Source organism: Pundamilia nyererei, unplaced genomic scaffold, assembly GCF_000239375.1.
Source record: "Pundamilia nyererei isolate P.nyererei 1_Seehausen unplaced genomic scaffold, PunNye1.0 scaffold00044, whole genome shotgun sequence".
Classification (NCBI taxonomy): domain Eukaryota; kingdom Metazoa; phylum Chordata; class Actinopteri; order Cichliformes; family Cichlidae; genus Pundamilia; species Pundamilia nyererei.
The window spans coordinates 2,535,467-2,559,831 of record NW_005187445.1 but is presented as its reverse complement, the minus strand read 5'-3'; the positions used below and the strand labels follow the sequence as shown (position 1 = coordinate 2,559,831).

The 24,365-nt window shown below is 37.7% G+C and overlaps 1 protein-coding gene across 3 annotated transcripts; it reads left to right on the top strand.

The window, feature by feature from the left end:
- The first annotated feature begins 6,729 nt into the window (after nt 1-6,729).
- Nucleotides 6,730-22,762, top strand: LOC102204582 (6-phosphofructo-2-kinase/fructose-2,6-bisphosphatase 2-like). Of its 3 annotated transcripts, XM_005731749.1 has the most exons (17): nt 6,730-6,836; nt 7,579-7,711; nt 8,334-8,459; nt 8,840-8,936; nt 9,160-9,226; nt 9,324-9,398; nt 9,750-9,806; nt 9,909-10,033; nt 10,520-10,727; nt 12,089-12,235; nt 12,467-12,571; nt 13,081-13,210; nt 15,960-16,022; nt 16,111-16,175; nt 18,299-18,496; nt 19,774-19,846; nt 21,317-21,379. In XM_005731749.1, exons 2-16 carry the CDS (start codon nt 7,642-7,644, stop codon nt 19,840-19,842), a joined length of 1,602 nt encoding a protein of 533 aa, XP_005731806.1. In that variant the 5' UTR covers nt 6,730-6,836; nt 7,579-7,641; the 3' UTR covers nt 19,843-19,846; nt 21,317-21,379. The 3 variants fall into 3 exon arrangements, with proteins under 3 accessions (XP_005731806.1, XP_005731805.1, XP_005731807.1); XM_005731748.1 differs by lacking the exon at nt 19,774-19,846 and having other exon boundaries at nt 21,317-22,762; XM_005731750.1 differs by lacking the exons at nt 18,299-18,496; nt 19,774-19,846; nt 21,317-21,379 and adding an exon at nt 17,451-17,523.
- The last annotated feature ends 1,603 nt before the right edge of the window (nt 22,763-24,365 follow it).

The following is a 24,365-nucleotide window of genomic DNA, read 5'->3' as shown; positions in this document are numbered from 1 at the left end:
TCCTCATGCGATGTAGGGGGACCAAGACATTCACCACTTGATATGGCATTCCCATTCAACCAGACTTGTGTGTGAGGGTGGGGGTTTCCTTGCTTCTGGAAAGAAAATGGAATAGCATAGCAATAATAAAATCATATTAGAACAAGCAATGCAGTAGGTACCCAGTCTTAAGTTATTTAATCAACATTTCCAGTTGGACTTTATTAGCATGAAGGATGAATGTTTTGGGGTTTTCTTTGTTCTTCTATGAACTAACTTTCCTTAAAATAACAAGAATCTCAGGTTGAACACTTAAGCTCAACAGTGAAAACCACTATGGATGGAATATTTATTATACAGCCTCTGGGCCAAAATCTTGGATCCTTTGCCAAATATTCCATAGGACTCCAGGCCTACATGGTGTTCTTCTATAAGGAAAAGGACTTTTTAGTAAGGTTGGGTGATGTAACGAAAGGGGTCAGTTTGACTCCTCTGAAATCACCATTCCTTTACGGCCCTTTCTAGCAGCTAGAACTCCCACCCCTTTTGAAAATGAAGAACTGTGGTACAATGTTTGTTTTGGGGGTTTTTTGTTTGTTTGTTTTTTATGCCATTTGACACATTTTTGTGACATTCATCCAAAATGAGATCAATCTAAACATGCGTGGACGTCTGTAATTTACAATAATAAATGGTGCTGCGAGGGATTTGATATTGTGCCAACGTGGCAATGATCATCAACCTTTTAGTTTCATCTTATTAGGATTTTATTTAATGTTATTATTATTTAATCTGCTCATGAATTCAGTTGCCTGTGTGTGCATTCTCAGAAAAGTTTGTGTTTGCATCCGCTCACTCCAGATATGCTATGCCTCATCTCTGTATAAGCTCATGACACTTTGGCTATGGGACTGGAATAGTTTCCATGTTTCCAGTTTCTTAAATGGAAACTCAAGTGCCAAGGGTATATGAGTGGAACAGGGCATAGCACATACTCATGCTAAAGTGTAGGCAGTGTAGGTTGACTCACTTTTTCTTTTTCTTTTTTGTTGCAAGAGCTGGCTCTCCCCCTACTGGTCAGTTTTTTGCATGACACTCCAGACATTTTGTTCTGCTCCATTTTGAATTTTTAGTTGACGTCCAAAAAGACACGAAATTGAACTGGGAATGCTAACACAACACTACGTTGTCAAATTTCTTATTCTCTTATTTGTATTACATCAACAATGGACATGTGCATTTCATTGTCCAAAGAAATCATTAAACATCCCTTTGCTACATGTCCTGTCATCATTCTTGCTGTCTTTTTTTATTGCACTCATTCATGAAACGGTAGTAATATTAGCTGCGAAGTTAATATTACACAGATAAATCACAAGCATTAGAGTAGATCTTTTATTGTTACCGTGTAATCTCTAAAAGCATGGCCTTCTTACATATAAAATATACAAAGATCCTTGCCAGTGAATTTTCAGTATTCCATATCATGGGTCTTACAAATTATCTGAAGCTATTAAATCTGTGTAAGGCATTCAGGGTATGCACTGTACGTAAGTGTTTATTACTGTGACAAATGGTGGAAAGTCCTTTACTTTTTATCTTCTATCATTTGAGAGCTGGATCCCTTTATTTGCCTGTGTACTGAACTTTTAAGAGAGCAAGACCTGATCAGGGATCTTCAGACAGTTTGTTTACCAGTACTTCCTGAGTTTCAAAGGGCTACAAAATGGACACATGATGACCAGAAGGTGCAACTCTAGAGGCAGGTTATGTGGATTTGCTATTCAGCCACCATGTGGACGAGGCAATATTCTTCGGCTAAGACGTTTCTAGAAGTTTTTGAAGACACAGACATTTTGGGTAATCTTTTGGGTAAAAATTGGGTCATTGGTTGTGCTTAATGGACAGAAAGCCCATTCTGACTTCAGTGCTCACCCTTGTGGCCACATATCTGTCCTCTCAGAGACCAGCCAGGAAAATGAGCAAAAACTATGTAGTTCCAGATTATCTCCTACTGACAAACATTATTTTACAAAATAAGCACATATCTTGCAGACAAAGGGTTGTTTAATGTTATGGTGTATTAGTTAGACACTGTGAGGCTAGTTTCTTTTAAGAGAATAAAGAATTGTGATTCCCATGACTTATGAGTTGGCACTTTTTCTGTGTTAATTAAATGTAGAATTAAATGGGAATGCCACTCATATTTGAAGTTCACTGTATGTTTTTTTTCCTTGGAAATATGTTTTTAAAAAGATACCACAATCCTATCTTGGTTGTTCTTGCAGCTTTTTAGTCCATCTAGGCATGTTGTCCTGGTAACACTAACAATGACAAAGGACATGTAGAGAAACAAACCCTTAACCCTTCTTGTAAGATATTCAGAGGTATCCATCCTGCTGGGGGCTTTTTGATGGCAGGAAGGTTCTGTTCCACTTGTGTACTTGAATGCAAACACACTGCAAAACAATACAATAGCTAAGATTACCTTTAATCTATGATGAAACATTTCTATATTAATGGGAGTGGCCTCTTCCACACGGACGATGCCTCCATATATGGGACACAAAGAGTCACTGAATAGTGATCATCAAAACACAATTTAAGGGAATATCTTCCAGAAGAGTGCCAGTGGAGTACTTTGTATGTCGTCAGTTTTTTTCAGTTGGGTTTTTCTTACTTTATTTGTCACTTTTGTCTGCTTTTTTGCTTTGCCTTTTATTTTTGGTCTTTTAGTTAAAATGAATGGAAAATAATCCAATATGTTTCAAATAGTGTCCAACTTTGTTTTAAGTGCTGGGAAAGGCTGTTTCCTGTTTCAGCACGACACACACCAAACACGACACACTAAACCAAGTCAGTTTGTTTGTTGAGCAACTGGACCTGCTTCCACAGAGGCTTGACATAAACCCCAATCAAACACTGCTCTAATTAATTTGAACACAGACTGTGAGCAACCCCGTACCACACAACAAGACTGGCCAACCTCACAAATGTTCTCATGGATTAGTAAGAGCTAATCCCAGCAGCCAGGCTTCAAAACTTCATTAAAAATCCTCCCATTACTGTAGTTGCAGTTCCAGTGGTACATCCAAGCTCTTAATTGTATTCCGAAAAGCAATAACATATAAGCATAATGTGAAAGTGTCAACACACTTTTTTGCCATATAACGTTAACACATGGAAACACAACCAAAAAAAAAAGCATGTTCAAAGCAAAGACGTTCTTACTGCCCTGTTGCATTGTGCTGCATCACACTCATACTTCCTGTCATTTGATCCCTGTTACTACATTACAACTACAGTGCAGAACGGACGAAAAAGAGCAAATGAAATGAGGGAGAAACATAGAGGAGAGTGTTGTGGGTGATAATAATTAAAAACACAGACTCTAGTAAAAGCAGAAGAGGTTTTGTTAGAGACATTCTCTGTCAGTGAACACTTGCAAGTCTTCTGGATTTGAGTTTTCAGCTCATATTTTATTCAGCAGCTTTTTGTACATTAATAATATGTGCTTCATATTATGTTAGTTATGTTTATTGTTAACACTGTCAGTGAAACTGAAAACATATGACTACCAAGACAGCAAGTACAATAGATATCTTCTTAGGCACTTTAAGCGTGAAATTCTGGGATGATAAAAATGTTTAATGAGCTGATAGTTGCTGTCATTATATTTTTGTGTGTTTATTTTATTTTTGCTGTCATTTACACCTCCTATACAAAATAACTGAACTATTTTAAAGCCTTTCAACTCCATAACAACTATAATGATAGTCTATGCAGCCAAAATCACAACAGCTAAAGGTCAGCCACTGCGTAGGTAAAATGCCATTTTATCTGGCATCAGGGCAATAGCAGTTAACAAGGCCAGCAAAAGGGCCAACATGACACTAATAGGTCAGTATTTATTAGTATAATATTAGTATGTGGCTCCACTTTTGAGACTATACAGTTAGGTCCATAATTTGCTGGACAAAGTAAACGCCTCAGTGGATTTTGAATCAAAACATCAATATGTGATTGAAGTGCAGACTTTTTTTCTTCAGTGGATTAAAGATGTTTAAATGTTTAATAAATAATAATAATAATAAAAATGTTTAATAAATAAAGCTATTTTCAGAAGCTCAAAATTAACTGGACAGACACAATTTTGAGGATCGTTTTTAGAACTTGTAAGAACAGCAGCTGCCTTAAAGTGCTGCTTTTTTTTTTTTTTGCAGGTCTCTCTGCATTAAGTTTTATCTTCATGGGGGTTTTTTGCCTTAAGAAACTCCTGGGTTGCTTTTGCAGTATTTTTTGACTCTTTAGTGATTTGTATTGAGATCTGTCGGATCGGTTTTGCAGCATTTGTCTGAGTCTGAGCAGAGAGCATAGCCCTGTACACTTCTGTCAGCAGTCACATCATCAATAAACATCAGTGACCTACGTACCCACGCTATAACATCGCCTGTCACCATGTTGAACAGATAACGCAGTATGTTTCAAATCATGAGCTCCGAGCACGAGCTCCATATGTTTCTCTTCCTGCTAATCAAGTACAAGTTAACCTTGATTTCATCTGTCCAAAGATATTTTTTTTATTTATACCTGTGCAGGCTCTTTTAGATGTTTCTGAGTGTAAGGTCTTGATTGTAGACCTTGACATGATGATACATCTACATCCTTGACAGTGTTTTTGACTTAGTTAGATGCTATGAAGCGGCTTTTCTTAACCAAGGAAATAATTCTGTCATCGTGCATTTTAGTTGTCTTCTGTGGTTTTTCAGGCCTTTTGGTGTTACAAAATTGGCCTGGGAATTGCTTCTTTTAATTAATACACCCGACTGTTGCATTAGCTGCTCATAAACTTAGCTACTTTTAGTCTGATGGCCTACCTCATTTGTACTGACATCTCTTTGGCTCTCATAATTAAAATTCTAATTAAAAGCTATACAATGCAAATTCCACATTTGGAAACAATTTCATATATTATGCCTGCTTCAGTTGTCATGAAATAACATGGGGACAGGCCTCATGTGATCGTGAAACACCTTTTCAGTTTAAATGTCCAGTTATTTTTGAACCTCTTAAATTCAGGAACTATGTATGAAATGTATTTTTTGTAAAATCTCACGAATTAAAGCTGAAAGTCTGCACTTTAATCACATGTTGATTATTACTTTTTTTAAATTTACCGGTAAATCCACTGTGGTGGTGCACAGAGGCAAAACTTCAAATATTGTGTCCTTGCCTAGCCAATTATGGACCTGTTACCATAATGGAGTGTAAATGCATTTTTAATCCTATGCAGTGCGGTGCATTATTTTTTACATTATAATATCTATATTTATGCACTTGTTTTCTCATTAATATTTTCTATTCTCACAATAATCTGCTCAGTGGCTTATCATTGCTTTCCTTCAATATAACAATAAGGCTTTTATATAAGTTATTATCAACAGCTTTTTTTCTACAGTGAAAAGTAAACAAATTACAGCAAAGCACTCAATTAAGTCAAGATTAGGAGATCACTGAGTAAGTTGAAGCTTTATCCTTTTTGCATAGCATATTATGGCATGAAGCACTTTCAAAACTAAATTTAACAGGAAGCACTTAGAGCGTAATCCTCCGCTAAAGCAGCTCACACTTGAGGCACTATTAACTTTTAAGAGTTAACAGTATTTTTTTAATATATTTATTTTGTTTTTCTTGTTCTTTTTAAGCATACTTGGAGATGTTTGTGGTGCAGGAAAAATCAGAAAGCGTAGCATGACAAATGTTTACTTTGATTACATAATCATTATGCAGGTAATGGATAATAAGTAACGATTTGTAAATGATTGGACATGAATATAACTTGAGTTTGTTATACTGCAGTAAATGTTTACCTTGCTGGACAGCTAATTCTCTTTCTTTTATTTTTAAAAATATTCTTCTTCTTCTTGAGAGATGTCTCTTCTTATTTTCTTTAAAGAGACAACACATTTTGGTGTCCACTTAAAAGAAGCAAAGATGAAATGTAAAAGTCACATCAAAGATCAAATGTGACATGATATTTGGATGCAAACTATAATGTGACATTTAGAATCCCTATATACTAGTATAATTTCATAAATGTTGCCAATACAAACAAATGTATTAGAATTGTAAAAATGGTTTTAAAGATAAAATAGATTTTAGGAATGTTTGACCTTGAATAAAAGGTCAGAGGTCCAAAGTAACATGAAATTTAGAATTCTGGTCTATAATTCCGTGTCCACCTACATGTTGTCAGTAAAAAACACGGACAGTTAGAAACATAGTTTTAAATAACTCTATATTGCATTATTATTATTATTCCTTTGAGTTTCAGATCAATCTATTGAACCTGAAGGAACGCAATGTGACCGAAGTGCTTTGAGTGCTCATGTAGAATAGAAACGTTCTACATAAGAACCAATCCATTTATATGTTGACAATGCACACTTCAAGTTTTTTCCACCAATAAATCAGTAAGATGACCTCGAAGACCAAATTTTGATGTATTGTTACCATGACTCCCCTCTACACCTCTACAAAGTTAATAGAATTCATTCAAAACTTTTTAAGCCATCACCTTTAAACAAAGATTGACACACACGGAAGTTATTGGTCATGTAATAGTTGACGTCTTTTTTTGGAAAATAGAGTCCCTAAAATATTTTATTTTGGAAATCATAACCAGAAAAGCATCTTCCTTGACACTAACACTGAACTTCCGGTATCAGAAACCGAGGAGGAGGAGCTAAAACGTCCGTGAAGAAACAGGAACCGTCTCCTGTGTCGTTGAACGTCAACTGATGACAGCCCTGTGAGAAAGAAAATAAAACGAAACAAATCCTTGCGCTTTGTTTTTGGTAAGTTTATACATTTGTTCGCTTTATCGCGGCTTTTCTGCAACCAGTTTTTTCTTATTAAACGACATAATATTGAAGTGAAAGCAGAAGTGATTAACTTTATAGGCCAAGGGCAACCAGAGCTGTACCTGTTTGGCAGGATGACACTGATACAAGCTTCTGCTCTCACTGTTTTGCATATCCTGTATCCGCAAAATTCTCCTGTGATAATATCAGAAAAGCTTAGTATCAGTCTGCAGTTTTGAATTAAATCTAACTAGCTTGAGCGCATAAGCTTCACTAATCATATATCTGGTATATTTGGCAGAAGAAGAATGTATCTTGTATTGCATGAATTTAAGTACAATTGAGTTCGTTACTTACTACATTAGTTGATGAATAGATATTCTTAGCAGAAATTGAATTAATGAAAAAATCCAACTATTATATTTCCAGCTTCTCTAATATGTGTATGTGCTTGTTCTCTTAGTATTCAATGGAATTTAGCTATTATTAGTTTTGAAGTTCGGTTCAGTGTAGGGCAAAACAAGACATTAGAACATACCTACTATTCTTTCCTGACAGGACCACAAAATAATCAACAAATGAATCAAGGGGAAAAAAATAATTCACTTGTATGTTTTGGTTTAAATGGTTTTCCAAAATAAAACATTTTTTTCACTCAGTCATCTGCCTCACCTTATACATATATGCACACTGTTTGGATCCTCTTTATCAGCTGCTGTCTGACATCTTTCACTAGTGACCAGTGCTCCCTGACCAAGACCAGTTGTGCCAGGACAGCAGGGCAGACATCAGACGCCTCATGGCTGCCAGGCACCAGAGACCTGTGGCTGCTTCAGACAGCTCAGCGAGGACCAATGAGAAGAAGTGCTGTGAGTGGTTGCCTTTCTGTCTGTGTTCTTTAGATGCAATATGAAAATGAGAGGTGTAATTTACCCTCTATTAACGAATTATTATGTTGTTGAACTTTCAGGCTTTAATCTGGTTATCTTCAATCTGGAATGTGGGACAGGGCCTAACGTAGGAATTCAACTTTAGTAGGAATTCAGCAGATCTCTTTAACTACACAGTGTTAATGGGATCTGCTGTGACAAACTCCAGTCATGTCTGTTCTTGCCAGAGAATGGCTTTCCACAAACAGTGATTGAAAAGCAAGGGGGGAAAAAATCAGTTAGAAATGTTTCTATTTCATGCTCGAGCAGACAAGGTTACGCTGTGATATAGAAACATTAACCTGCAGCAAAGAGATGACGATATTGTTACGTAAAATAAAGGTTAACTAGTTAGTGAACTTTGCAGAGGTGACATTTTATTATTACAGAACACTCCCACTCTTTGCTGTCACTGTATACAGTAGGCATACCTGCCCTTTTATTTTGAAGGGTGGATTTTAGAGGGGGGCGGCTGGTTTTGAAATGTCCTTGAATGATTAATAAAGTTTATAGTTATGTGTATCTGTTTTGGTTTGTTTTTTTGTACTTATGCAAACTGCAGCTTGGGCTTCCTACATGACCAATTCTCCAACTATGATCGTGATGATCGGATTGCCCGCTAGGGGGAAAACCTATATGTCCAAGAAGCTCACACGCTACCTCAACTGGATTGGAGTACCAACAAAGGGTCAGTAATCAGGCAATGCCTGTTTCACAAAGTCAGACACCTTTTCGCAGGAAATCAAGCTAATAAAACTGGATATGTAGGTTAAAAAAATAAAACTGTAGATCAGTCAAAGTTAGGGTGGTTATGATGGAGTCTATGATCATCAAGACTGCAAAAATATCCATCTAATAAAGATCTTGATCTTCAGGCAAATTATTTAATTTGTAGTTGTATATGTCAACATTCCTAAGTACATGGCTCTATTTGTTGTTGTTCACCTATGTTTCAATGTACACGTAATGCAGCAGAACTGGTTTGACAGATACAGCTGGTTAGGCAGAGGCAATCCTTGTCACTTAGTTTTATTGTCGTTCTCTGACTGTTTGTTTGTTCCCTTGCAGTTTTTAATCTTGGAGTGTATAGGAGAAATGCAGTGAAGTCGTACAAGTCCTATGACTTCTTCAGACATGACAATAAAGAAGCAATGGAAATTAGAAAGTGAGTAAATTAAATCCTATTCATATATGAGCATACTTTCATAAAGTAGTTCTTGTCACTAAATGCACCTGGCTACTTTCCATGTAGGACAGTCATGCAAATTCCTTTGTTGAGCCGCGTTGTGTTTGCCTAACAAAATGGCGGCATAGTTATTACAGCACATCACGCGATGATGATAACATTAATGAGCTACTGCTTTGATTTCCTGCTTATTTTTCCACAGAAAGTTTGCCATAGTGGCACTTGCGGATGTGAAGACCTATCTGAGTGAGGAGGGAGGGCAGATTGCTGTAAGGACACCATAAAAAACCCTGAACATTATTTGTATTACGTAATACATTTAAAGCAGGGTTTGATTTATGCTGAATGCTCCATGTTGTCTCTCAGGTTTTCGACGCCACCAACACTACCAGAGAGAGGAGAGAACTCATCCTTAATTTTGCAAAAGATAATGCATATAAGGTTAGAACTGCACTTATAACTGAATAATGAAACAGTTTCTGATCACCAACCTTTTGTTGTCAGATCACAGTAATATAATGAAGCATGCAATGGCTCTTCTTGGCAAGTCTTTTCTTGGAAAAAAATCCCATTTACAGCCAGTTTCCAAGAAGCATATCTCAGATATTTAAGACACCCAGAGGTTACCAAATCTTCATGACTGGACAGGCTGAACATTCCTTTCTGAACATTGTTTTGGTTTCAGTGCCTTTTTCAAACTGTATAACAGACAGTAGTTAATTTGTGTTGCAGTCATTTAAAAATGTAAAATGACACCTTTCCCCCCTAATTATGCACTTCTATTTTTTTCAGGTGTTTTTTGTTGAATCAGTATGTGACGATCCAGATGTCATCGCTGAAAACATAATGGTAAATCATACATTTACTTGCTTTTTGTCTTCATGTATCAGCAAGCTTGTATCCCTGAAGTAACGAAGCTCATGATATACCGTAAATGTCTCGTTCACATAGGACGTGAAGGTGTCCAGCCCAGATTATCCTGAGAGGGACAGAGAAAGCGTCATGGGGGATTTTCTGAAGAGAATCGAGTGTTATAAAGTGACCTACCAACCTTTAGATCCAGACGAACACGACAAGTAAGAATACTCCTACTAGTTGTATTGTTCTAATCTAATAATCTAACTCTAATTTAAAATGGAAATATTTTTTTCATGGAAGTTTAAAGTCAAGGAGATATTTTATGTAAAAGAGCATGTACCTGCAGAAGTTGTCCAGAAGATGGAAACAGAAGCTCATTTATAGTGCAAAGCAGTGATTCAGAGGTCATTACTTCCTGAACTCCTACTAACTTAGTTTTAAATTTGGAAGCTTAGTGGTTTATTTAAAGTCTTTGATAATTACACTGATAATATATTTAGATTTTTATTGATCTCACTGAGATAATACAGTGATCCTTTTACTGCTTCTCACTTCTTATGACCTTGTTAACAAGCTACTGAGAGAGAATTTTCCAGTGTATTTACACTATACCACAAGTACAAGATATGTCTTCTTTACCCTTAAGTTTTATTGGCCTGAGATTTATGTGATTCACTTATTGTTATTTTTCCTCTGCCTTACAGGAACCTGTCCTTCATCCAGGTCATCAACGTTGGCCGTAGTTTCTTGGTCAACAGGGTGCAGGATTACATTCAAAGTAAGATAGTCTACTACCTCATGAACATCCACGTCCACTCCCACTCCATCTACCTCTGCCGACACGGAGAGAGCCATCACAATATGGAAGGACGTATAGGGGGAGACTCTGAATTGTCAGAGAGAGGAAAAGAGGTGCCTTAGTTTTTTTTCTTGTAAAGAGTTAGATGAGATTGGTAACAATGCCCATATTTATGTTTTAAATGTAATATTAACACCAACAGGCTATTTTAGCTTAAACAGATAAATAGAGGGTAATGGGTGATTTGGCTCTGGCTAATATCACCTTCAAAACAATAAGCTTTAAAAGGAGGTGTGATCAAAAAGTTCTGGGACGTCTAACTCAAAACTTAGACGTTTCTCCAGTTTATCAACAACACTTTTACCTTGATTTTTATTTATGTGATGTGGAGACAAATCTGGCCACATTGTAAGCAAAAAAATAAAAGATTTCACTATGCATTTATACAGCTCTCACCACATAATGATATGGGATACAAAAATTTGAAGACAGGAAGGGGTGTTTTCTAAATAAATGTGAAGACCGTTGTGAAGTCATCCATACATCCATTTTCTGCCATTTATCTGGATTTGATTTATGAGGACAGCAATCTAAGTAGATGCCCAGACCTCACTTTCCCCAACCACCCCCTCCATCTGATCCCAAGCCAGCTGAGACACATAATTTCTCCAGCATGTACTTGGGCTCTTGCTGGTAGGACAGTGTGCGAACCAGCTTACCTAGAAGCCATCCAGGAGATATGCTTGTTAGATGCCACCCTCACTGGTATCCAGCAACTCATGATTTCAGTCACTACCAAGAGCTTGTAGGCTAAGAATGTCAATCGACTGGTAAATAATTAGCTTCGTTCACTTTAGACTGCAGTTCACATTTCAACCATTGCAAACCACCTTGCTGCACACTGGAGGTCACTGCCTGACCACATCATCTGTGAAAAGCAGAAATGTGAACAGAATCATTGATGAAGGGCAGCCATGGTGGAGTCCAAGTCTCACAGAGTCTGACTTACTGCATGCAATCCAAACGAAGCACTTACTACACTGACTCTTTCTTCACCTCTGGTGTCCATCAGCTGGTTCAGCGGTTACCGCCGTGCACTTTGTAGCCACAGCGCTGTAGCTCTCAGCTTCGGCAATAGAGCTGCTTAACATGGTCCACTCATACTCAGCTTTTCTAGCCTCTAGTTTCTAGCCTTACTTGTTTGGTGCACAAACCTGTCCATCACGACAAGGTGGCAATTGAAGAATTTAAGGAGGGGCATCGTTGTGAAATTAAAGAACACATGTAAGTTGTCAGAATGGAACTTGCAGAGAGTGATCTAAAAGCAGCCTAAACATTTTAAATCAGGTTAGGTTTTTGATTCTTATGGTCCTGCTCCTTGAACCTGTAAAATACAGTTCAACTGAACGTGGGAAGAATGACTTTATAGTCAGTTCTTAAACATATTTGTGTTTTCATATGCTACGTTTGACAGTTTGCAGCTGCACTGAAGAGGTTTGTGAAAGAGCATAAATTGTCAGACCTGAAAGTTTGGACCAGCCAGCTAAGACGCACCATTCAGACAGCAGAGGAGCTGGGTATTCCCTATGAACAGTGGAAGATTCTCAATGAAATAGATGCTGTAGGTATTACTTAAGTTTTATATATACAAACTTTTGTTAAACTTCTTGAAATACAGCTTAAAGTCTGCACTTTAATGACTCCTTGATTGTTGTGTGCAACTGTGATGCCTACAGAGGAAAAACTACAATAAATGTGTCATTTTCATGTGTGAAACTGTATTTGCCTGCATATATTGGAACAGACACAGTGAAAACATGATAAGTCTCGATCTTATTACTTTGTATTTTAGGGAGTGTGTGAAGAAATGACCTATAAGATGATTGAGGAAAAATACCCAGAGGAGTATGCTATGCGAGACCAGGACAAGTATCATTACCGCTACCCTGGAGGAGAGGTAAAAGGTTTAATTTTCTCCTAGAGTGTTATTTGACCTGCCATATATTACTACTGTGAGTTTGTCAAGTTTATGCAACAGGCTTTAAATTTCAAGTTTATTTTTTACTTTTTATTTCTCATTATTCTTTTACCATAGTGTGAATGCCAGAGGGCTGCGGATGAATCATCAGTCAGAAAAACAGAAGTTAAAAATGTTGTCAGCTGCAAGAATAGCTTCTTTTTTAACTACAAATGCATCATTATATGTAACAGAACAGAAGATTTTATGCTGAGATAAATAGAAATACTATGAGCTCATATTGCAGAGAAGCATAGAATAAAGACAAGTCAGCTATATTGTTGCTGTTCATCATAACTAACACTGACTAATAAAGAAAAGGGAAAATTAAAATAACAGTAAGCACATGACAAAATTAGATCTTGCAGTAGTTAGTCAAAGATTTTTTGATGTAACAAACTGAAAAATGTGAAACTGAATGGACCTCTTTCATTTCACTCTCCCCATAGTCCTATCAGGACCTGGTTCAGCGGCTGGAGCCAGTGATCATGGAGCTGGAGCGACAGGCCAATGTTCTGGTCATCTGTCATCAGGCTGTCATGCGCTGCTTGCTCGCATATTTTCTGGACAAAGGCGCAGGTGACATGCTCAGAAATAGGATATGCTAAACATGCTAAAGCACCTTCTCAGATTACAGGTTTACAGTCCTGAGTGATCCATTTCAGCCAGCATTGTCATTATCGCAACAAATTTGCCCAGATAAATAAGCACTCATTCATACAAGTTAATTCAATGCAATTTAGTTGTATTTAAATAGTGCCAAATTACAACAACAGTTGTAATACAGTCAGCAGAAATACAAAGTTAGCAGAAATACACTAAATGACTCGTGCAAGTGCAACTTTAATGGATGAGAAGCAGTTTCCAAAGCACTTACTATTTTTGTTTCTTTATATTTGGAGAAATATCACATGGGGCACTAAATTTAGATATTGTCATGACTTTGAAATGTGCATTTCCACATTACCAGTTGTTTCCTTATTGTAGATTATGCACTTGGCATTGTGTGAATGGCTGCATAGCAGTGCCAAAGGCCACCAGTGTGCAGGTTTACTTTTTAAAAAGCTGGTTTTACTTTTCACCAATATATCCTAAAAAAAACTATTTCATTTCAGCAAAATGAAAATAAGTGATTTTTAAGGAATAAGTGGGCCTGTAAAAGAGGTAATCTAAACAGAACCTTTTTCTAATTTACTGCTTAAAAAAGTGAGAGACAGCTACCTATATATTTGTGGATGAAACCATTATGAAGGGAGAAACCGGAGGGACAGTAACTAATTCAAAACAAATAAGCCCCATTCCTCCATGCTCTCACAACAGATGGTTTCATTTCACTCATTAGGTCTCTGTATTTCAGCCAGCCGCACCCTCAACCCCCTCTTTGGTCTAACCAGAAAGGACTAAGCCAGGTAGCTCATAAAGCAGAAAAAGTAATTAAAGCAACCATCATTTAGAATTTTAGACTACAGTCTAATGTAATAAAACGTGTGGAAAAAAGAAACACAAGCTAAACAAGCTAGGTGTGTACAATGCAACTCCAGTGACTGCAACAAAAATATGGTAATGATGTAATGATGTGGGAGTTTGTGAAACCATAAATCTGGTTTATGTGTTGAGAGTAGTGTGGCTGAATATTGCAAAAGGGTCATTTCAGCTGTTGTGCGGCTGTGGGCACGGCAATCGCAGGCTGAGCAGTGAGAACCGCACATAACTGCCGGGAGGTGTTTTCTGAAGAATGAATAGTAAATTTATTTTAAGCCTTTTTAAGTGCTGCACACTTTCAACCAATCACAATCAAATTAATTATTATTCTCAATCTCATCTACAAATGGCGCCAGACTATTGCGTCACACATTCTTTAGTGCTCAAAGTGCAATTCATACTTTTATAGACATCAGCCAACTGTGCGCTGCTAGTACGTGCATCTCTAATTCATATAACAGAATTAGGCATAGGCTTAGGTGAGTAGCTTGTTAGATGGATGTTGTGTCCACCCACCATGTTTTCTGTGCCATGAGCTCTTAAGTTCCAGCGAAGAACCTCTAAGAATAGTACAGCTTTAACTGCAGTATACTGTGTATTAAGCTGTGTCCCAGTGCAGTAAACAGGGTAGATGTTATTTGGCAGAGCAGAATCACTGATATAAATATTTTGACCACATTAGACAGTGGATGGTAATGAAACAATCAATCATTTAGTTAGACTTTCATTCTGTGATTGTCTTTTTAATGCCACCACATGGGGGAGTCTAAGTCACAACCTTTCAGATCAACTTTTTCTGCATGTATATTTTTTAATGAATATAGGGGGAAACAGCCACATAAAAATGCCGACTGTTTCCAGATTAATCAAAATTTAACATAAGGAGCATCTGCTAAACGTGACGCAGTGAAGAGAGCACCACTCTTTGCAGACTACTCTGTTTTTAAGACATGTAGGAGATGATTGGTTTTAAAGTAGCACCATGTGCCTGATAATGCACTGAGTTATGTCTCCAGAGATTTAGATATTCAGGTATGTCTGTAAAAAGTGATGTAAATAAGTGACGTCTGTAATGACGTACTTCCTGATTGCCGCTGTCTTCTCCAGTGTTTGGAAAATAAACAGATCAGAAAGACGCCATCAACAGCAGTAGCAAGAGTTCAAGCTATACAATTAGGACTCCCCGTGATATAGAAATGTGTTTTTAGTGTCCCTCTATATTTTCATTTATGAAGGTAAATATTATGACATAACGAAAATGTTGTCTAGAAGGGTTAGAAAAATTAAATGAGAGTGAAAATAAAATAACAAAAACACAGGACAGGAAAGACTGATGTTGTTATTATTGGGCACAAACAAGGTAAGAATGTCGTATATGTGAACGCCATTGGCAATCAGAAACTTGGAAAGGGACAGATTAGATCATTATGTGCTGAAAGCTTCTTTATGTACTTGATCATGTGACGTGAGCATTACTTTTGGAAAATAATTAGTTCACTCACTACCATAATATGGCGTGGGCAGAAGTGGTTCTGTCAGTCAGCAGAGGAAGTGGTCAGTGCTCCTGGATCGGTTTAAAAGCTCAACCACAGTCTGACTGCAAAAACCAAAGTGTGGGTGCTGCTTTGACTGGCTTCATGTCCCACTGCACTGCCCACCCATGAGACATACAGCAGAGTTAACAGCAACATGCACTGTACCTCCATAAAGCGCAGCATAAGTTTTACAGCTGGCCTGCCACTTCAGACATGACAGTAAACTCCACAAACATGTAGGAGAATATGAAAAGCATGACTGGGTGAAACCACAGTAATCTCACTGGCCACTTTTATTCATGTTGGCACAGATGACCTGCCCTTCTTGAAGTGCCCCCTACACACTGTCCTAAAACTCACCCCTGTGGCTTATGGTAAGTCCCTACTTTGTTGTTAAGTCAACTAAACATCCTCACTTGTTTTTGTTGCCTTGTTGTAATGTATTTTGGTTCCTTCTCCTAGGTTGTAAAGTGGATGTATTTGACCTGGGGGTGGAGGCTGTCAACACTCACAGGGATAGACCATTAGTAAGCTTCTGCCTGTTTTCTAGTGTTTCGTATCGCAAACATGTGGTCAGTTTTCTGTAGAACCGTTCATCCTATTCTTTGTCATGTGTTTGTCCATAGTATGGAGTCTGAAACATCAGTCATCTGTGTTAACCAGCGCCATGTTAAGAGTTATTCTTTGGAATAATTGTTCCTCATTCTCGAAAAGCCTTTCAGAATTGCACTTGTAATTTCGATCCAACAGTTAGATAAGAAGATTTATACCAATCATTCCAATCATGTCTGACTATATCTAGAAAGGAAGCAGTGGAAACAACAGCTAGCCTGTGTTTATCTTAAGTTATTTACAGTCACAAGCCACTTTGTTTGGTTGCTATACACCTGTATACCATTCTAGAATCGAGTTGGATCCACTTTAGCCTTAAAACCTGTCTTAATTCTTTGTGGCATAAATTCAACAAGGCACTGAAAAGATTCCTCAGATATTTCGGACTATATTGGCATGATAGCCACACATAGTGGCTGCACATTTATCAGCATGGTCTCAGTCTACTGCTCCACCACATCCCACAAAACATGGCCAGCAACAATAATGAGCTAGACTATGGTGTTTAATCAATGCTCGACTGATAATAAGTAAGGAAAGTATCCCTCCCACCTTTACACCACCAACAGCCTGAACTGTTGCTACCATCTGAATGTTACAGCAGGAAAGCTGACTCATCAGATAAGGCAATATTGTGTTGTCCAGTTTTGGTGAGCCTGTACAAATGGTAGCCTTGTTTTCCTGCTCTATCCTAACAGTACTAGCACCCAGTGTGGTGTTCTGCTGCTGTATTTGTACATTTGTTTCTCGGTTCCACGTCTTAAGCGTACAGAGATACTCCTCTGCATATCTTGGTTGTAACTAGCAGTTATTGCAGTTACAGTTCTCTTCCTCTCAGCTCAAAGCAGTTAGCTGTTTTCACCCAGCAAACTGCTACTTACTGAATATTTTCTCCTTTTTTTCTTTTTTTTTGAGAATTTTCTGTATTTGTATTCAAGTTTCGGAAATACTCAGACCTGCTCTACTAACCATGCCACCTTAAATCGCCTTTCCTCCCCATTCCGATGCGCTGTTTGGACTTCAGCAGGCTGTCTTGATCAAATCAATGAATAGCAGTGCTGCCATGTGATTTGCTGATTAGATATTTGTGTTAACGAGCAGTGTACAGGTGTACCTAATAAAGTGGCCAGTGAGTGTAAATCTTTGTCCCAGTTTTTCTAATGTAATGTGTGGGACTATTTCTTGATCAGGTGCAATGAATCCTGGAGTTTTGTCCTCACTGTGCGGGTACCGTTACGGCCATTGTCTCTGGTGGTGAGATAGGTCAGTGCAAAAAAGTTTTCCACCTCTGTCTTGTCCATCTGTTGTTGGCTCCAGGTGGAGGGGAGCTCTTTGGTGACTCCTTTTTAGTGTTTCTTAGTTGGCCTTTCCTTTGTTTCCCTCAGAGATTCCTTTAAAGGGTATATCTGCTAGTGCTACTTTAAAAAGCACGTGGCCCATCATCCCCAGTGCCTTCTCTTTACTTGTTCAGCAGGTAGTTGGTTTAGTGTTTCTTCTACTAATGTCAGCAAGCAATAAAAACTACAGGAAAGTCTGTGGTAAGTTATGTGTGAGGTATATTATTAACTCTGTTTCTGCTTTTATAAACACCTGTTGTGTGGGGAAATACATCCAAACTTGTTTATGTACTCAAACACCTTTATCGCTTTTGGGAAATTCTATTTAAGGAGTTCCCTTAAATGTTCTGAATTTTAAGAAATGTATCAGGACATCCCCTTGTAGCACTCATCAGTGAGGTCCATGTCTGCTCTCTGCCCGTGGAGCTCATGCTGATTAGTTACAAGTATTTAAAGTCTGAGTCCTGAGACAAAGTGGGTGTTAACACATAAACACGTTTACTGAGAAACCTCTTGTTAACTGTGGTGAGAAATATCCTGTCCCCTCAGACTAACATGACAATGGCTTTTCTATTTATGGTTGTTTGTGTCAGTGGCTGTCTTTCCCAAACATGGAACGCACTGATTTTAGACCAAGGAGAGGTTTAGTCATTGTAACATAAAAGTTAGTCCACTTTCTCTTTTTGTTCTTTGCTGAGCAGAATAAAGGCCAAACAGATGCCATACCAGCTTTCCTTCGAAGAAACAGCTTCACACCGCTGTCCAGCCAAGACCAGATTAAACGACCTCGTCTTTACAGTGTGGGGAACCCTTCACATACTCGTATGTCCCAGGCCCCTACTTTACCCAGCATGCAATTCTCTGAGGCATCTGAAGGGTCAGAAACGGTACAAAGTGAGGTCAGTGCCTTTCTCACACAAGATACTGTGGTTATAGGTCAGCTGGTATGGCTGAATATACAGATAAATATTATATATTCATATAAATATCTGAAACAGACTAAACAGTCAGCAAATTATGTTAGATGAGTCAGAATGTATCAGAATAAATAAAGTGATTCAACCAACATTTACTATTGTTGCTCACACAATGGATGATGAGATGTCCATGTGGACATGCACTGGCTTTTTGTAACAATTTAGCTTCAAAGTCGGCTTGGCTAATAATAATAATAATTAAAAAGCAGTGTGACGGTGTAAAAAAAACTGTGTTATTTTATCCACCATTTACTCTGACACTGAATTGCGTGGGACACTAACAGTACCAACGTTGCCTTGCTTGTAGCCACAAAGGTTCATGTGAAAAATGGAGATAACAAAAAGTCTCAGTAGGCACAAATTTGGAGGCCATCCTTGCTTGTCTTGTAACAGTGAAGACACATGACACAACTGGCTGTGAAAAATTAGCAAAATGAAAACTGAACTAACATTTGAAACTAATACTGTAGACATGATTAATATAGGAAAAAGTTAAAAGTTGAAAGGTTAACAGCAGCATACAGTGAAATATGATGACTGAAAAAAACTCAAAGCAACTAAACCAGTCTTATCATTATTTTTTATTATGAAAAGTGTTAGACAAACAGAACCTTTGGTAATCAGTTATTACCGGAATATAACGGAACAATGTTATCAAGTGCTATCAAGATTGTTCTTTAGTTTGTTCTAACGTGTTTATCACAGGCGTGATGCACCGTCTGGACAATCACTGCTCTGCATGTACACATATGCCCATCTTTTCTCATACCATACAGCATGAGGGAGGATTATTTATCTTTTTATTTAAATAATTGATTCAAGGTTTAAATAAAAGTATTCTGTATGTACAAATGTACTTTAAGTGTTAAGGTTTTGGGCTGGCAGAGGCCAGCATAAGCAAACCCAGGATGGTTTGTTTTTCATGTTCATGGATGTTTACAACAAGCAATGTTCCTTCATAAGGATGTTGGATGTGTATACATGAATATAACTTTTTTTCTCCAATGTTTTTGCTTGTGTTGTTACCCAAAAAGTGACCTTTTAGCTGTAGTAGGACAGAAAATCAGTGTCTCACTCTGAGCTGTGACCTCAGATTTTAGTATTAGTTCAAGTTCAGTCGGCGCCAGTCAAAACAAATAGCTCATTCCTGTTTGGGTTAAAGCAGTCTACTTTCTCTCCCTTGCTTTTCCCTCTTGCAGAACTCTCTAAATGGTTTCACTGGTGCAGACACAGATGACTGTGTGGAGTTTAAAAACAGAAGTACATAAAAAGGTATTCAGAACCTTCCTCTTATCTGTTACACAGAACATTATACATATATCAGTATACTTTATACTCTGTACTGTACTTTACAATACTATACACTCACTGGGGACCTTATTAGTTACACCTTATTAGTACTTGTTTGGATCCCTTTTGCCTTCAGGACTGCCTTGATTCATGGACACCTCAAAGATTTTGGTCTATATTCACTTGATAGCATCAAACAGTTTCTACAGATTTGTCAACTGCACATCTGTGATGCAAATCTTCCATTTCACATCCTAAAGGTGCTTTCATGTTGTTAACACCAAGTTCTGACCCTACCATCCAGATGTCACAGCAGATGTTTGTCCAACTTTGTTGACTCTGTGCAAATTATAGCCTCAGTTTGCTGTTCTTAGCTGATGGTGCATTCAGAAATGCTGTCCAAGCATACCTTGATGGTAGCAAGTGGTTATTTAGCTGCATAAAATAACATAGCAACAATCTGTTCTCAAACCACAGTTCCAGAGATCAGCTCTTTCCAAAAGCTTAACAATAAAAGTATGTCTTCAACTTTAATTTAGAGACATTCACTCACAGTTGATGGTCACTCAGGAGTCATTCTACAGCAGGGGTCGGCAACTCCATGCCCCCCTGGATCAACACACCTGAATCAAATGACTAGTTCATTTACAGGCCTCTGGAGAACTTCAAGTAATGTTGAGGAGGTAATTTAGCCATCTGAATGAGCTGTGTTGGATCAAGGACACATCTAAAACCAGCAGGACACTGGCACTTGAGGCCTATAGTGCCTAGCCCTGTTCTAGAGCCTTGGTGCAACTGCAGCAAAGGCTGGATGGATGGATGCAGGTGGAAGATCATTTAAGACCACTGGATTGTGGATTCTATAATGAGCAGTAAGGCAGTGCAAGGCTGGTAGCACTGGAGTAATTTGATCTCTCTCTTTTTTTTCTCGAGAGTGTTCGAAACTGTGGTTGACCACAGTAATTTGTCAATTTTACAATTTGTGTCAGAGATTTTTTAACTTGTGTTTTAATGAGAGGACATTAAAGTGCCTTTTCAACTATTAACCTCCCAGTTAATAGTTGAAAACTAATGGAAATCCAATTTCTTATAGGCAACATTACTTTTGCTGACTGACGCTCACTGGGTATTTTGTGTTTTTTCTTTTTATAATCATTATCTGTAAAGCCTAGAAATCATTGTGTGGGAAAAACCCAGGAAATCAGCAGTTTCTGAAATACTTGAAATAGCCCATCTGTCACCAATAACTCTGCCACATTCAAAGTAACTTAAATTACCATTCTTTCTTTTGCTTAGTTTGAACTTCAGCAGGTTGTCTTGCTCTTGTTTTCATGCCTCAAAGCAAAGATTACTTGCATTAACTAGCAGTTGCCGAGGTATACCTAACAAGGTGGCTGGTGAGTGAACTGTATTACAGTTGTCTCATTGCTTCATTTTTGTCTTTTATCCCAGGCTTTTCTCGACAAGTCCAGTACTGACCAGCACGGACCAGCAGAAAGAAACCCAAAAAGCTTCAGCCATTATGATTTTAAGCATGGACTTGCAAGTTAGAGCATGTGTGTACATAAATGAAGTCAGCGAATGTGTGATCCATTCAAATATACAAATCAAACACTTGTACCAAAGACACTCTCAACACCATCCATTAGTTGCTAGCACACTCCATATAATATTGCAGATTACAGTCATGGTGTGCTTTATTAGATGTCGAATATGCTGATTGTGAAATTTATACCTCAACCTTTTTTCTTCAGTGTAGTATAAGAGAATTTCTGTCTTGAAGGAAGCCATGTGCAGCCTTATTTTGTGCTTAGATTGTTTCACTTTTAATTTTAAGGTCACTTAGTTATGTGCATTCTCCCTCTGACAACATGTAGCAATAAATGTATTGTGAGGTGCAATTTAGGTATGCAGAAGTGCGATTTAGTTTTCAGGGGGAAGCCATAAGCTGTAAACATTAATGACATGTTTCGTCCAGCCCTATAAAAAGTGCAGGATCTACTGTGTGTCGACTTTAATCTGTGACAGTTAGTTAATCTTCTCTCTTGAGATGTGTACTTCTTCTTTTATTTTGTCTTCCGTATAAATAACAGCTTTGATATAGAATCATGGCACTGTGATCATGTAAAGCTGCTCACCTTTGAACTGCATAAAATGAATGCAGATTTTCTAAACACAGAGGTTACTTGTACAGCAGTATTGGATGTTATGTTGGTTTGTAATGCTTTAGATTTCGTCACGGGGAAAAACAAATCAGGGCCTTTGTAGTTCTACCTTTACTGTCCATATGGAACGACAAGATTGAAAAAGGGTCATTTAGGAAAGTACCTTTATTTACAGGAATATAGGCTTTGACCCAGGTAATCAAAGATATGATATGCAAAATTGTTTCCTTGAATGGAAGGAAATGGGATTGACGACGCATTTGAATGTCTTAAAATGAACTTGTAGCTAATGTAGCTGCACACATTTTACCAAAGTTACACTGTTTTTACACAGACTGTCATTTGTATTTAAGACTGACTTGGAAATAAAGTCTTTATTCCAGTAAAGAAATCTGTGCAATCTCAGTGGGAGTAACCTTCCTGTTTGCTAAACTCCAGAGACATGCATCAACAGAGTTGAATGAGGGAGCGATCTAAGGACAAATCTAAATCTGGGAATGAGATACATTTAGATTGAAATGTAACAGTTGGATGATACAAATCTGATATGTTGCTTTTGTGACACAGCTTTTCACTGTGTGGTCTGTTCTGCTTCTACTGTAATGATAATGTTTTCTAATGTGTAAATCCAGCAGTTTTGTTTCAGAGTTCTAAAGAAAAAGCTGTGCAGCACATTCAGCTCTGAATTGTGAATTGTTTTTGTTCTTATTTTAAATAAATAAATCCCAACTTATTTGATTCATGATTTAAGATACTGATTTGTATTTTTTGTGATTACTACCAGGAAATCAGGGAAATGCATGAAGAAAAAAGAAAGTAAAAGCAGCACTGCTGAGAAATGACCCTCACATTGCTTTGACGCCTAAATAAGTCCTTGAATGTCTGGAATGAGATAAAAAGCCCTGGAAAACTCAACCACTGATTACAGAACAAAATATTCCAACGGGTATTTGAAAAGTAGGAATGTACACCAACTTTTGTTTTCTTGGTAAAAAGATTTTAAGTGGTTTTTGCATGGTGGGTCACTGTTGCATCTCTCTCATGACTTCAGTCGTACATGACGATGATTTGAACCCAGAATTCATCACTCCATCAGGCCCGTTGCCACTGATTTTCAGTGCAGTTCTTAGCTCTTGTAATTTGGCCTACCTCAACCTTTTCTCACCGCCTCTCTTCCATCCCTGACGAGGCTTCGACAAAGAAGACTGATCAACTGAAGGGCCAAAAGCATCTCTCAGGTCCTGTGTAAAATCATAGCTAGATTTTTCTCCTCATTTCTTAAGGACGTGGGTTTCAGTTACTGTTCTTATTTTCATTTTTAAGGTCTGTTATTTCTCATTTTGTCTTTCACTTGTCCTGTTTCCCTGATTTTTTTTTTATGACATACTGAGATATGCTAAGTATCTGGCTAATAGCTCTAATAGTCCTAATAGCTCTTCTGGGAATCACATTTTTGGTGTAAATTTAAAAAAAACAAAAAACCAAAACATTACAAACATATATTATGCATGGTAACGTGGTTGCAAATCAGTGATAGCATTAGCATTAGCAAATACACTGTGGGACGCAACTTGTAGTGCACAATTACTGTTCTTTAAAATATATTGATGTCAAAATAATGGTTAAACAGATAAAGTGAATTCGTAACTTATTTTAAATGTTATATTGGGGAAGCAGTTTGGTTATCAAGGACCTGGAGCAGGAGAAAAATGCCATTCTGAGGAGTTTGAAACAACTGAACAACTAAATATGATGAGTGTGTGTGTCTGTGTGCTAGAGTGGGAGAGCAAGCCTCTAAAGATAGACGCACAACATTAGTTCATCATTAGTTTTTTTGTATGCTTAAATTGTTCAAGTGTTAAAAAATCATTCCTCTGAAAATAATTCGGTACAAGGACTGGACTGAAAGAAAAGAGAAAATTACAAGGTTTGGCTTCTTGGAATCAAAATATGAAGAAATATGGAGTGACTTTTCCACAGAATCATATTGTAGCTGCTGCAAAAGTTGCAATTTTAAATGCCAAAACTGACTGACTATAACTGATACACAGTCAGTTATAGTGACTCAGACCCAGGGCTGGACTGGGACAAAAAATCGGCCCGGGCATTTTGACTAGAGACCGGCCCACCAAAAATGTGACGTCATTCAGGGGTAAAACCGCAAAGGATTCTGGGAACTTGTGGCAAGAGGTACTAGCGCATGCAGGCTTTCAATTGAGCTCAGTTACACAGCGATACAAAAAATGGCAAGAAGCTGTTGTATTATTAACTGCAATAGCCGGTGTTGTGCCAAAAAGTCTGCCAAAAACTGATTGCTGGTATTTAAATTGCTATGA